At 36.3% G+C, this 13,856-nt stretch overlaps 1 protein-coding gene across 2 annotated transcripts in view; it reads right to left on the bottom strand.

Annotated features, from left to right (window-relative positions):
• HOMER1 (homer scaffold protein 1) overlaps window positions 1–13,856 on the bottom strand; it is a 130,773-nt gene that overhangs the window by 68,871 nt on the left and 48,046 nt on the right. For both annotated transcript variants that reach the window (XM_029942490.1, XM_029942489.1), the window contains 2 exons: window positions 11,892–12,023; window positions 9,509–9,601 (listed from right to left, as the gene is read on the bottom strand). In XM_029942490.1, the coding sequence (XP_029798350.1) occupies window positions 9,509–9,601; window positions 11,892–12,023 (225 nt within the window). The remainder of the gene's footprint in view (window positions 1–9,508; window positions 9,602–11,891; window positions 12,024–13,856) is intronic.

Consider the following 13,856-nt stretch of genomic DNA (forward strand, 5'->3'; position numbering starts at 1 on the left):
AATATGAGAGGATCATGACCTGAGCCGAAGTCAGACAACTTAACTGACTGAGGTGCCCAAACTATTTTTCAATTATTAACAGAACCTCCATATTGACTTTTCATTTCATTCTCCTAAATCCTCTTTATTTCTGGTAACTGATGGTCAGTGCAAGAATAAAGTTATAGTATAATGTGACAACATAAAATGGAAACCATATCCAAAATGGTTACTTCTAGGTCAATTATGAATCACATCAACTAGCCAGAAAAAGTTTAAGTAGCAAGAAGAAATAAATCAGGGCTATTTGTCTGCAAGAAAAGCCAAACCAAACTAAAATAATCCAGGTGGACTGTCCAATTAGCTAAATAGTAAACTGACTCAGCGGAAATGAGAACAGAAACAAGTTACCTTGTTAATCTGAAAGGGCATAACCAGCTTAGCAACTAAGAATTCACACAGAGACATGCTAGAATTGACTGAAAAGAGTGTGAAGGACAAAAGTAGATCAGGATTAAAAGAGAGAAATAGAAGAAAGAGGGATAGTAGTTTGATTTCTGGTTCTCACTTCCTTCTGGGGAAATATGAGTGTTTGGGTACATGGGTCTTGGGGGGATTAGGAAAGTTGATGCTACTGAAGTAGAAAAACTATTTCAGAGGCAGGAGAAAAATGAAAGAAGAAAGGAAAGGAAGAAAGAGATCGAGGCTGCAACAATTCCAGTATTGCAATATTGCAACTCAACAAGCTTTTCAACAGAAAACTTTAATATTAGCTATATTTAATGAAAGGTATATTTAGTTACCCTAGACATTATATCTAAAGTGAAAACAAAAAGCCTAGAGCATGTAGTAAGCAGGTTAAACATTCATGAAATCAGTATTTGCTCATAAGAAAGAGTTCAACAGTACCTCAGAGCATAAAAGGAAAATGTAGTTCCTTTGACTTCTAACTACCCCACAGGTAGCAAAAAGTATTCTGTGAAATGTTCCAGATATTTCGTATATGCTGAAAATAGCACAGTGGAAGTTGCTTTATTTAACATATTCCAAATATTCTTTTTTAAATCTAAATTCTGTGTAATTTTAAAAAATATTTATTTTGAGAGAGAGAGAGAAATAAGGGGAGGGACAGAGAGAGAGAGACAGAGAGAGAGAATTCCAAGCAGGCTCCAACGCTGTCAGTGCAGAGCCCAATGCAGGGCTCAATCTCATGACTGTGAGATTACAACCTGAGCTGAAATCAACAGTCGGATGGATGCTCAACCCACTGAGCCACCCAAGCATCCGTAAATTTTGTGTAATTTCTTAAACATTCAACTTCAATTATTCCTATAAATAAAAACCGTATCTTACATAAAGTCAACATTCTATATCTTTAATTCAAATATTAAAATAAAAAACTTGGGTATATATTTATTCGACTACAAATTTTTCAAAGAATAAAAGGATAATTTGTCTTTAGAAAGCTATTCTTTTTTTTATTTGTTTCTATAGTTCTGTTTATTATTTCTTTTTAAAGTTTATTTATTTTGAGAGAGAGAGAGAGAGAAATAGAGTGAAGTGGGGGGAGGTGCAGAGAGGGAAAGAGAGAATCCCAAGCAGGCTCTGCATTGTCAGCACAGAGCCTGACATGCGGCTTGAACCCATGAACCATGAGATCATAACCTGAGCTGAAGTCAGATGCTTAAAAGACTGTGATACCCAGGCGCCCCTAGAAAGATACTCTTAGCTAATATGGCCATTTTAAGGAAAAATTATCAAACAATACCTTCTTTGAAACGTGTGTATATATATCCATATACCAAAGTTGATACAAGAAATGAAAAATGTGAAACATAAAATATAAAAAACTGAGCCAGATGTAAGATTCAGGAAGTGATTCTTAAGAATTCTCTCTTTTTCTACTCATTTATGAAGTAGTAGAAAATCTGAAAGTAAAATAAACCCCAAAAAATAACAATAAAAAACCCATAAACAGACATGTTTGGAATCACATGAAAAAGAAATGACCTTGCCCCTCTCTCCAGGCCTTAGTGTGGGATCATCAACTTCCTCTCTGGTGTCTGTGCTGTGGCAGGAGGGTAGGCGGGAAGGATGTGGCAGCACTGCCCTTCCCCACTAGACTAAATCCACTAATATCTTCCATTCAATTCCAATGAAGACTAAATTAAAATTCTTGTTAGAGTTCCATCCTTTCTGACTTAAGTAAAACAGAGCCCCTTCCCTTTATCACTTAATAAACATTCAAAGGAGACTTATTCCATTTCCCATCATTTGTATTTAATATGAAGATGAGAATAGTCTTTTCTGGGCAGAGGCTCCAACAGGAAAAACTGAAGGAAGACCTTAGGATTTTGAGTTCCAATGGCTGTGGATATGGAAAGAAATGCAAAGGAAGAAACACAGAAGAGCAAAAGGATATATAAAGGAAGATAAGGCTGAGATAAATGCCTACTATCACAAATCATGCCCTTACCTGGTCACCATCTCTGACATCCCACTTTCTGAAAACCAAAGAATTTCTTTGTACCTTGTCTCTTGATTAACTCATGCTCTTCCATCCCTATGTAAAGTGTACTGACTGACGGATGCACAGTGCTAGTGGGTTTATCTCTATTCTGCATCTTTGCACCTACCAGCTGCATTAAATGCTTACCAAGAATCAGCTGTATTTGTCCCAAACGTAACATGTTTATGCCAATTGTATTCATATAATTATGTAGTTCAATTACGTATTATACAAACTAATAAAATCTGGATGCAAACCTCGAGTGGTTATTTGGGGACTAAACAGTAAATGACCAGAAAATAAAGTCCACTAATGAAGTTGATATATATAATAAAATATTTTTTTTATGTCTTTATTTTATTTTGAGAGACAGAGAGTAAGCTAGGGAGGGGCAGAGAGAGAGGGAGACACAGAATCTGAAGCAGGCTCCGGGCTCTGAGCTGTCAGCATAGAGCTAAACGTGGGGCTCGAACCCACAGACCATGAGATCATGACCTGAGCCAAAGTCAGACACTTAACCTGAGCCACCCCGGCGCCCCAAAAACTATTACATAACATACATAATATGCTACCCATACAGTATCAGAAAAATGACATAAACATCTACTATCACACTCAGATTTCTTTGCAAGTGACCAGGGTTAGCTCTACTTAAAGGAAAACAGGAAATTGCTGACAATTATTGAACATGGTTTGTGTCAGACAGGTAACACAGAATTCCAATCAAGATTCATATTCGGAGAGAACACTTCACCTTTAAATTAAAATATTGGCAAATATATAAAACATAGTATTATTGAATTTTATTTTACAAATTTTTTAAGATTTTTTTTAACTTCATCACAGGAACTGACTTTTTTCCACTAACTCGTCAACTACGAATGTTGATTCCAACAGATAATAGGGGCTGTACAAGCCCCTATCCTCTCAACCTAACCCACACCCTTCCCACCTGCTCTTTAACCCTGCATCTTCGGGCCCTCTGCCATTACGCGACTTTGGGAGGTGCCACCTCTCCACACTTAGCCTATACCAGGAAACCAATTACCTTAATGATATTCTCACTAGCATCTTTCCAATTAGGGGGAATTTCTTGACCTTCCCACAATGACTATCTTGCCAATTTCCAATTTCCCATCAACTGTACCATCATTCTCTATTCCTATGTGCCCAAGCTACCAAATGCTATGAGAGAAAATATTGTTAAATAAGCTGATTAGTGTCATGAAGATAATCCTGAGCTCTGACTTCAATTATGCTCTTTGTTAATTTTTGAGACAGAGAATGAGCAGGGAGGGGCAGAGAGGGAGACACAGAATCAGAAGCAGACTCCAGGCTCTGAGCTATCAGCACAGAACCCGACCCGGGGCTTGAACCAATGAACGTAAGATCATGACCGGAGCAGAAATTAGAGGCTCAACCAACTGAGCCACCCAGGCGCCCCATCTATGCTCTTGAAATACTGAGTAAGCTTTAATTTTACTTACTACTCCTACTGGACTCTTCTTTTTTACTTTACCTAACAGCTGTTCCAAATCTGTGTTCAAGCCTCCTCTCTCTTCAAGCTGTGCTTCCTCTCAGTGAATGACCCAACTTTTCCTTCCAGAGAAGAAAGAAATAAACTGGCATGGGTTTCCTGAGTCTTCCTCCTACCTGTATCTGAATCCATTTTTATCCTTCTCTCCTGTCTCAGATGAAGAAGTGGCTCATTTGTGTCTATCTTCCTCCCTTTCAATAGTACCTTCCTCTGCACAATGCTCCATCAACGATCCATTCCTTCTATTCTTCTCTTTTTCCTTTACAGACTTCTTTACACTTAAAAACATATTCAAATCACTCCCACACATACATAAAAGGAATATTCTTAGCTTCACATCCTCCAGAGATTATCATGTTAACTCTTATTTTCTCCTTAAAAAGAAACAAGTATTTGTGACCTTATTCTATCAAACATTTCCGTCTCAAGAATAGCCCAAAGTCACCAACTCTACCTCCTTTAATTCTAAAAACTACTTCACAGTGTCCTTTCTTCACTAACAGTCCACCTGTAATTACCAATGAACTCCAGGTAGGTTTAAGTACTCCTAAGTTTCACCCTACTGGAACCCCCCTCTGACACTGCCAAATCATTACCTCCAACTGAAAATGTTCTTTTCTTGACTTCTGTGCTAACATTTTCTGCTGGTTCTTTTCTTACCACTTTTTAGAGTCTTTCCATCTGTCTTCCTCAATTTAAGTGACAATCTTCAAATGACAATTTTTGGCCCTGTCTTCTCCTCTCTTCCCATTCCGCTTTCTTTCTGGATGATATCATTCTCTCTCTCCTACAGCTTTAACGACTACTGCAGTTAAATTCAAAATGTCTAACTACATACAGGACACAACACCCTGATGCTCAATTAGAATACAAATTCAATATCTGAAGTGGAAATCCTCTTCTGAAGTTCATGCTACAAAACAACAAAAGAAGTTTCAAAAACATCCAACTCCTTCTGTTATCAGCCTCCCTCACCATTCCTTCAACTGCTGTATTTCCTCCAAGTTCAGTCAATTTCACCATGGTTATATCTATTCCCTCCTCTCTATTCTCAATGCACAGATACCTAGGAGGTAAACCCAAAAGAGAAATGGATAAATACTCCACTGAAACGAATTACAGGGTTAGAGACTCATAAGTCCACTGTGCTTACTTTAGACAGAAAACCATAATATCCAGAGAATTCTAGTGAACCTTTCCTGAGACTGTAAATGTTGTTTTGAGTTATCTGGCTCAGTAAAACCACTTCTGTTATGTGATACTAAGAAGTGATCACATTAATTTATAGGTATTCACTAATTCTAATTTGTGGGCTAAATATATAACTGATATCGTTCACAGTAGTAACAATTGGCTAATACAGAGCACCTTTCAAAAAAAAATCCATGTATAGCAAGTGACATTCTTTTTCAAGAAAATCTGAAATATTTGAGATTTATTACACTTGAAATGTCCAAAGAGATCATATAGTTCAAACCTCTGACCTTACAGATTAAGAACTACGACCTAGGCAGGTCAACTGACTTGTAAAACATCAAACAGCTAGTCACAGAAATACTAACAATCAGTTACAATAAACCAGTGTTTCATTTGAGTAAATACAACTTACCATTAAAATGAACATTAAAAAATTATGGTATTTATAACAAACCTCAAGAAACTTTGTCCCTTCTTTAAATATACACATACAGATATATTGTACTTTTTCTCTAAATTTTTAAAAATCTGAAGATAAAAGCTAAATATAGAGTAAGAGAGCTACGATATATCCGATGCTAGACAACCTGACAATTTATATGGGGGAGGAAAAACCCTAACTTTTGTTTGACTACAAATAACTAATGTAATAAATATTTCACTCAATTTAAAAGTCTTAGTCAACTGTCAGCTAAAATTTGTTTTCTAAACTCCAATGAAAAAAAATTGCATTATTTTGATTATGTAGCCCCTTTTAAAGTCAATCATCACTCGTGAATTTTATGTCAAATTAGCTGTTTAAAAGATTCCCATGGACACACAAGAACATAAGATCTCCAAAAGAGAAAAAGTTCTAAATTAATGTCTGTTATTTAAAGAAGGACATGAAACAGATTAACAACAAACACATGATTCAACTTATTCCTGGAGATGTTTTCTTGATGAAAACAACATAAAGACTATTTGACAGGACCACACATTCTATCAAGTATACAAACTTAGCTCAAGAATTTAAGAATGGCGAAGTGGCTAACTTGGCTCTAAATGCCAGACTCTCTTCATCACAGGCCGTTAGGGATGTGGAATAGTTTGTCTACAGCAATGCTTCTCAAAGTGTGGTCCCCAGATCAACAGTGTCAGCATCTCCCAGAATGCTGTCAGAAATGCAAATTCTGAGGCCCCGTCTCAGCCATACTAAGTCAGAAATGCCAGGAATAGGACTGAGCATTTTGTGTTTTGACAAGTTTTCCAGGGTACTCTGATGCAGGCCACATCACCTGCAAAAGCTGTTAACACTTAAGCACTTACTATCTAATAAGCACTTTGTAATCCTCATTTAAGTCTCACAATAACCCTCTAAGGAGATACTGGGCTTTTTTTTCCCATTAAGTTTTTAATTTTAATTCCAGTATAATTAACATACAGTATTATATTAGTTTCAGGAGATCCTGCTCTTACTCTCTCATTTTATAGATTAAAAAAAATAATAATTTGCCTACATTAAAAAGAAACTAGTAAGGGTTAGAGTCCATATTCAAAGACAGGCTGTAAAACCTATAATAGTGCCATTATCATTTGACATTGCCATTATCATACTTATTCTCTCCAACAATCCTACAGCCTAAGTAATGTAATTCCCATGTTACAGATGTATGAAGAGACCTGGGTTAAGCCATTTTCCCAAGATTACACAGTGACAAAAAAAAATTTTACATATAAATTTATCTGATTGGAAAACCCATACTCTTAACCAGTCTATTATCCTTCCTCAAATAAAAACAAGAGCTATGACCAAGTGAGTGCCTACCACTACCAATTATTCCATTTAACTTCTTGATTCCCTTGCTCAATTCCTGAGTAATAGTCTATTCTTTAGGCAGAGTGCTAATTTGGCAGATTAGGTTACAACAAGTAGAATCAAGCTCTACTCTCCAGCTGAGTAAAATCAGAGTGGCCAGCAGCCATCTATTTCAAAATAAAACAGAGATATTAATGACATCTCTAAGAAACTGTCAAAAAAAAAAGGAGGGGGAAGAAATGGAAGTGAAAATAAATAATTTTTTTAAACTATTACTCTAGCTTTGTACATCAAATTAGCAACCAGACTTCAAATGATTTGAAAAGGAAATTGAAGGTCAGTATATTCTGTCTCTCAAACACTGATGAACTTAAGATTTTTTTTTTTTAGTTCTTATATTTCACAGTATTTTCCATATATAAACATCTTGGATATATTCTTTTGATGAAAGGGAAGGCTTAAAGACATTCCTACCACCAAAGAGCAGGTATCATACCAGCGACTTGCTTATGGCCAATTAAACAAAAACAAGTTATGAGCAGAGAAACAAGAACTAAATACAATGGCCAAGTGTAATCCATTATAATTTTATTGGAGTCCTTCATTTATTCTCTACCTGCATGTGCTATAGTATCTTCTTACAATGCTAGAATCATTCGCCTGAGGACCTGGAGCTCCCAACATGCATTGGTACTAAATTTTAAATAGGTTTTTATGAAAAGTATCACTCTACTAGCACTGAGGGAAGATAGTTATTCATGTTATTCCAGGTCACTGCAAATGTGGAGGCGGTATAATGGAGCCCTGGCTTCAATCCAGAGCACACCTGTAGTCTATGAGGAACTATGTACTTTAAGCATACTTAACAGAGCTCTCTTTTCCTGTAAAAGCAAAAAACCAAAAACACAAAACAAACAAAAAAACCCCAACTCTTTATACCAGCAGGGTTTATCAAAACCTAGCTGGGTGCCAGGGGTGAGAAGGAAGGTGAAGAGCAAAAAAAAAAAATCTCTAAAATGGCTGGTCAGGAAATTCCCAAGCAATTCCTATTTACTTCCTCAAATTTTATGTAAATCTGCTACTACTGACATTGTTCCAGAGAAACATTTATAACATCTGATTTTTCCTTTTCATATAAACTCCTGAGTACACTTCAAAAACAACTGCTATAGACAAGAACCCAACACAAACCTGAACTCTAAGCTTAAGGCACAGACTGAAATAAAAATTAATTTTATTGTATTTATTTTTGGGGGTGGAGAGGGACAGAGAGGGAAGAAGAGAGAATCCTAAGCAGACCTGGACATGGGGCTGAAACTCATGAACTCTGAGATCAAGACCTGAGCCAAAATCAAGAGGTGGACATTAACTGGCTGAGCCACCTAGGCATCCCTAAAAACTAATTTTAGAAAAGCCTATTAAAATAGCTGAATCATACCATGTACCTTAAAACCTTTGTAAAAGTACTGAAATAGGACTATTTAATAAACTTAATCTGGAGATCTAATTAATTTCCAAGTGAAGGAAGATTAGGATGGGCAAGTCAGTATTAAGTCAATTGTTAAAGGAAGAAATAATACTTGCATGAAACCTATAACCTTTGGGTCTCAGTACTAAGTATAAAAATGTCCCAACTGTCAGATTTAATTACACTTAAAATCAAGTAAAACACACTAAAATCAAATAAAACAGATTTTTTTCCTGTATATTTGACATTTTGATATCTTAAAAAAAAAAAACCTTTCTGGCTGCCAATTCTTAGAGCAAGATGGTGGCACACCTTTGATATGCAAACTAACCATCCAAAGCTACATCTCTTTCATCTGGCCCAAGCACCCAGGATGCAAAATTCCTCTGCCTTAATCATCCCAGGGCTGTCAGGTACCAGGCAGCAAGGGACTAGCCCTATAAGTTTAGAGCCTAGAGAAATCATTCAACTAGCCAAATCCTAAACTGTCTGCCCTGACCTGCCATTCCCAAAGAAACTCCAATACAGCTCTAGCCTCAGCTTTTCCCACGCTCCTGCTTTCTGCCTCCTGACCACCCTGAGGCTTCCCTAGGTGCCCCTCAGATGTGTGCCATGCCGCCTTTTTCTACAACCTGTGAGTACAATGCCGCCTTTTTCTACAACCTGTGAGTACAATAAGCTCTTGTGTTCCTGAGCCTCTCCTGTGTCTCCTCTTGTGACTGACCATTACAGAATATAAGACATTAGGCCAATCTATGCTTGTTTTAAAGTTATATGCACATCAAAAAAAATCAGTTATAATTACTAAACTGGTTTCCTCCCCCAGATTCTTGCAGACATCGGCATACAGGAAAAAACAACTTTTCTCCACTACTACAGGTTAAACTGAAAGGCATATTCTATGCCCATTTTGGAAATTACCTTTAATTTGCCATTATTTTCCCAAGCGTAACCATGGCATAAAGGATACCATCGGAAATGAATAAGGCTCAAAAATAGGAAAAGAAATTAAATACCCACCTGTGAAGGTGTACTGGTAAGTTCCATCTTTTCTTGTGATTTCTCCTTTGCTAGTCGAGCAGCTTCTTTAAATTCCTGAAACTTTTCTGCGAACTGAATGTATAAAGACTATATACATTAACCAAAAAAACCCTCAACTTCATAAAGGCTCACACTATTGCTAATTTTTATAGGTGTGGGTTTCCATGGTAACAAAATACAACTTAGTAAGCACTCTAACAATCCAATCACAGTTGCAATTTCCTCATACGTCAACCTTAGGAAACCAAACATTTCTCTCAATGCTGCTACTCTCCCTTATCTTGAGACACCCGTGTCCAGAACTGCCTTCCAAATTTTCAAAACCCATATAATGCTTTGATTCACTTATGATGTTTAATGATAAAGTAAGCCAGAATAATTACATACTTGCTTCATTTATGTAAAAGATTATGAACTCCTTGGGATCCCCTATAGTCTACAAAGCAGCGATGCTGATCTTCAAATTAGCATGGAAAATAAATCATGATTTTGTCACCTTTGGACAAAAACATTCTGAAGAGACTGATCATCAACTCTTGGAGTTGACTAACTCTTGGAGTCAAGTCTAGTTTAATTCATGTCGATTCTCCTTCAAAATACTAGGAGTATTGGTTGGTCAAAACACTATCAGTAAGGTTCGTCAAAAGTATATCTTAACTTTAAAGAGAAAAAATTCTTGAAATATAAAAGCCATTCTCAGAAAAAAAGATCAAATGAAAGGATACAGTATAATTGACAGAATTGAATAAGCTATTACTTTGCCACATTAGCTAGCTGCCCAGTAACCTCGAGGACATGACAAAAACTTAATGTGTAGTCAAAATTACTTATGCCTCAAAATCATTTCATGCAAATTTATTTGAGAAATTAATCCACAATTTAGTTTCTGTGTGGTCAAGAAATTTATCAAGTGTAACATATAAACTTCTTTTGCTCTAGACTTTAATACATAATTCTAAAAGGAAGTGCCAGAAAGGTTCCATCTGAGTAATGGCAAAAGTATTAGAACAGATGTGCCATTTCCTAGGGGGATTATTTACGCAATGCTTAACTGGATACCTGTGTCCCTGCTATGTTAAAATATATGAATCTAGAACTCGTATCTTTCAGCCCAAGAAATGTATTTAGAAAATCATATGGGTGTAACAGAAACAAATCAGGTAACACTTTTTCATTTTAATCATCCAACAAAGAATGGACTTATAATCATGAAGTTCAAAGTTAAAATAGCCTTAACGTTGGTCTCTAAACTATAATTTATGTTAAAGATAATAAAAATATTTGAAGACAACCATGTTAAGGAATGTTTACAACCAAAACAAATGGAAGCAAAGATTACTTCGATTACTGCTCTAACTATAACCACGAGTTGATAAATACTCACAAAAATGTACGATTATTTTTAAAAAGAATTTATTTTTAAGCACCAGAATGATTTCTGTAACAAACAGCTTACAGTGTAAACATGAACACTGTGTATCTACAAGAGCCTGATGACCCTGAAGTTGAACATCTGTAACTCCCAAAAGGCATCAGATTGTATGTAGATCAAATTATTGGGAAATGTACAGTATCCTTTTAATGGAACACTTCAAACGGAGAAGTTCAAAGAACACATCTTTGGGTCTGGTGAGCATAAAATCTGAAGAGCCGAGTAATGCTCCTCATCTCCTTGATCAGTATCTCTTCCTGAGACAGTGTGCTTTTCCTCCCTCTTTGGGGATGACACCCACAAGGCGCTGCTGGTATAAACACTGCATGCTGCTGCTTATACGTGGGAAAACTGTATTACATCCAGCATTTCGTGTGGTGCTGTCTGTATTTTGCGGGCCTTTCTGGCCACAGTAACTCACTTGGTCAGTATGTTCCAGGAACTCTTCGTGTGTTTGTTAGATCTCATCACTCTGTACTCTACCAGACAGTTTGAAGTAATTCTCAGAGAAAACACCATTTTCCCTCAACAAAGTAATTCTTATGTACCTGCTCTCATGTCAAAAAGCCGAAAACTGCATCACTGTCAGCTTCTATTTTCACAGTTCAGAAGAGTATGCTGTCTACCTACTTAAGACCATCTCCACTAAGGGTGCTAATCCCTGAGCAAAGTCCATTCAGAAGTGATAATCCCCAAGTGTTATGCTAACTATCATACAGTTAACTACCCAAATACTTCTCCGTTAATGGTGACTGTTTTTAATGTGTATAATGAAATTCAGTGATCTCTCACTTCTTGCTTTAAAGTCACTACAGTTCTTCTGAGAGTATTAAATTTCTCCTGTATTTTACACTCTCCATTTGCTATTATATACTTAAGACATCTGACTTGACAATGAAGATTTCCACTTAATCTTATGAGTTAACTTACTTTTGAAAGATGATGCTCAGAGGAGAATCCCAGTCCATAAACAGTGTTTGCCCGGCTATCGGCCCACTGGCCAAACTTCTGAGATGTTTTAGTAAATGTCATGTTTGGGGTGATGGTGCTATTAATTATTGCCTGAAAAATAAAGTAAATATGAGTAACAAGCCAAAACTTAGCAAAAAGGCATTTAAACACAGGACTATTTAGTTCCATAAAAAACTAAGGATTTCTAATGAGCTTACTCAAGGGAAAAACAACCCCTAAATATATACTTGACTTCTTTCCCCATAAAATGGTATAAATTCATGATACTGAGATTCACTATCATTTCTATTTAAGTTTCTTAGAAAATTAGTATTTTATTGTATATGAATAATTTTGGTGAACACTGTAATAAATTCCAACTATTACTGTAACATATTAACTGAAGTACATTCCCTCTGCCAGCATTAAAAAAGTATATAATCAGTTTAGTTAAGTAGTTTAATGCCTTCCAAAATTGAGATTACACAGTGATTCCAGTAATAACAGAAGTAAACATGTTACCAAATTCATAAGCACTTTTTTGGCCAACTACCAAATGTAGAATGAAAATCAAGCATTTTCAGAACAAAGCAAAATCTATCGAACATGTGAACAGTACAAGCATAAATATGTATGGAGTATGCATGTATTGATGATGTTATAATAAACGTACAACTGTCCTACTAACGAAGATAGGAAAAGAGTGGCCCCTTGCTTTCTGTCACAACAGCAGATGTATTATCTGTAGTTCTATGAGAGCCCTTATCCTCGACGAAGCATTTTTAACCTCTGACAAAATGTAAATACTCATACTCAAACCTCTTACCCTTCAGTTCAAAAACTGCTTTTCCTAGCATGTCATTTTAGATTCTGTAAAATGTGGCTAACAAAGTCCTCTAAATTGCACACTATCATGAAAGACTCAATGAAAAAGAATATATTAACAAGTGGTTAATAAGAAAATATAACAGAAGGTAAGGAATTTGGTTATGGAATCATTAGGTTATGCAACTTATTTTTACTGAGTCTATTAAATGCCAAGAACAATTCTAGAGAGTTGAAATGTAACACAAGCAGCAATGTAACTGTGGATTCCATTCTAAAGCATTTAAAGCAAGAACAGTTAGTCAATCAACAAATATATAAACAACAGACTAATGTAATTTCATGGAGTGGTATGTGCTGTGAAGCCTGTGAGACCATCATGTGACAGAGAGGGGCAGACTAGAAGACAAGGACTGGCAGGTACTAGGTTAGATGTGGCAGTCTTTGGGCATTCCTGGAGGAGGGTACTTTTGAGTTGAGATAAGCATTTTCAAAGAGAGAATGGCAATTTACATATGATCCCAGTAACTCTCAAAAAGTGAGGCAGCAATAGATTTTATAGGCATGTAAGAAAAATGACCCATTTGCTGTTCGTCACAGATATTCAGGTTCAGCTATTTCAAATGAACTTGTTGATGCTTTTAAGGCTGAGTCCCATTTTAATCCCCAGTTTGAACCTTTCCTCGCTTCCACTTGTCATGGAATTAACTTGTTTAGTGATTCTTTAAGCACTGAAGAAAAACTTTAAAATCAAAGACAATCCCACACTTAAGAAGAATTATTCATGGGGTGCCTGGGTGGGTGAGTCAGTTAGTCGTCCACCTCTTTGTTTTGGCTCAAGTCATGATCTCACCGTTTGTGTGGTCTGAGCCCTGCATCAGGCTCTGTGCTGACAGTGCAGAGCCTGGTTGGGATTTTCTCCCTCCGTTTCTCTCTCTCTCTGCCCCCCCCCCTTCCAAAAAAAAAAAAAAAACTTAAAATTATTTATTAGAATTCTTTGAATAGGAATCCACTTAAAAGAAAAATCTTAATTCTTTAAAATAAATTTTCTCTCAGTCCCGGAATTCCCATCCTTTCAAGGAAAACAGGTAGAAATGCTGTGTCATTACAGATCATGTA

The sequence above is a fragment of the Suricata suricatta genome, chromosome 6 (genome assembly GCF_006229205.1).
Source record: "Suricata suricatta isolate VVHF042 chromosome 6, meerkat_22Aug2017_6uvM2_HiC, whole genome shotgun sequence".
NCBI lineage: Eukaryota > Metazoa > Chordata > Mammalia > Carnivora > Herpestidae > Suricata > Suricata suricatta.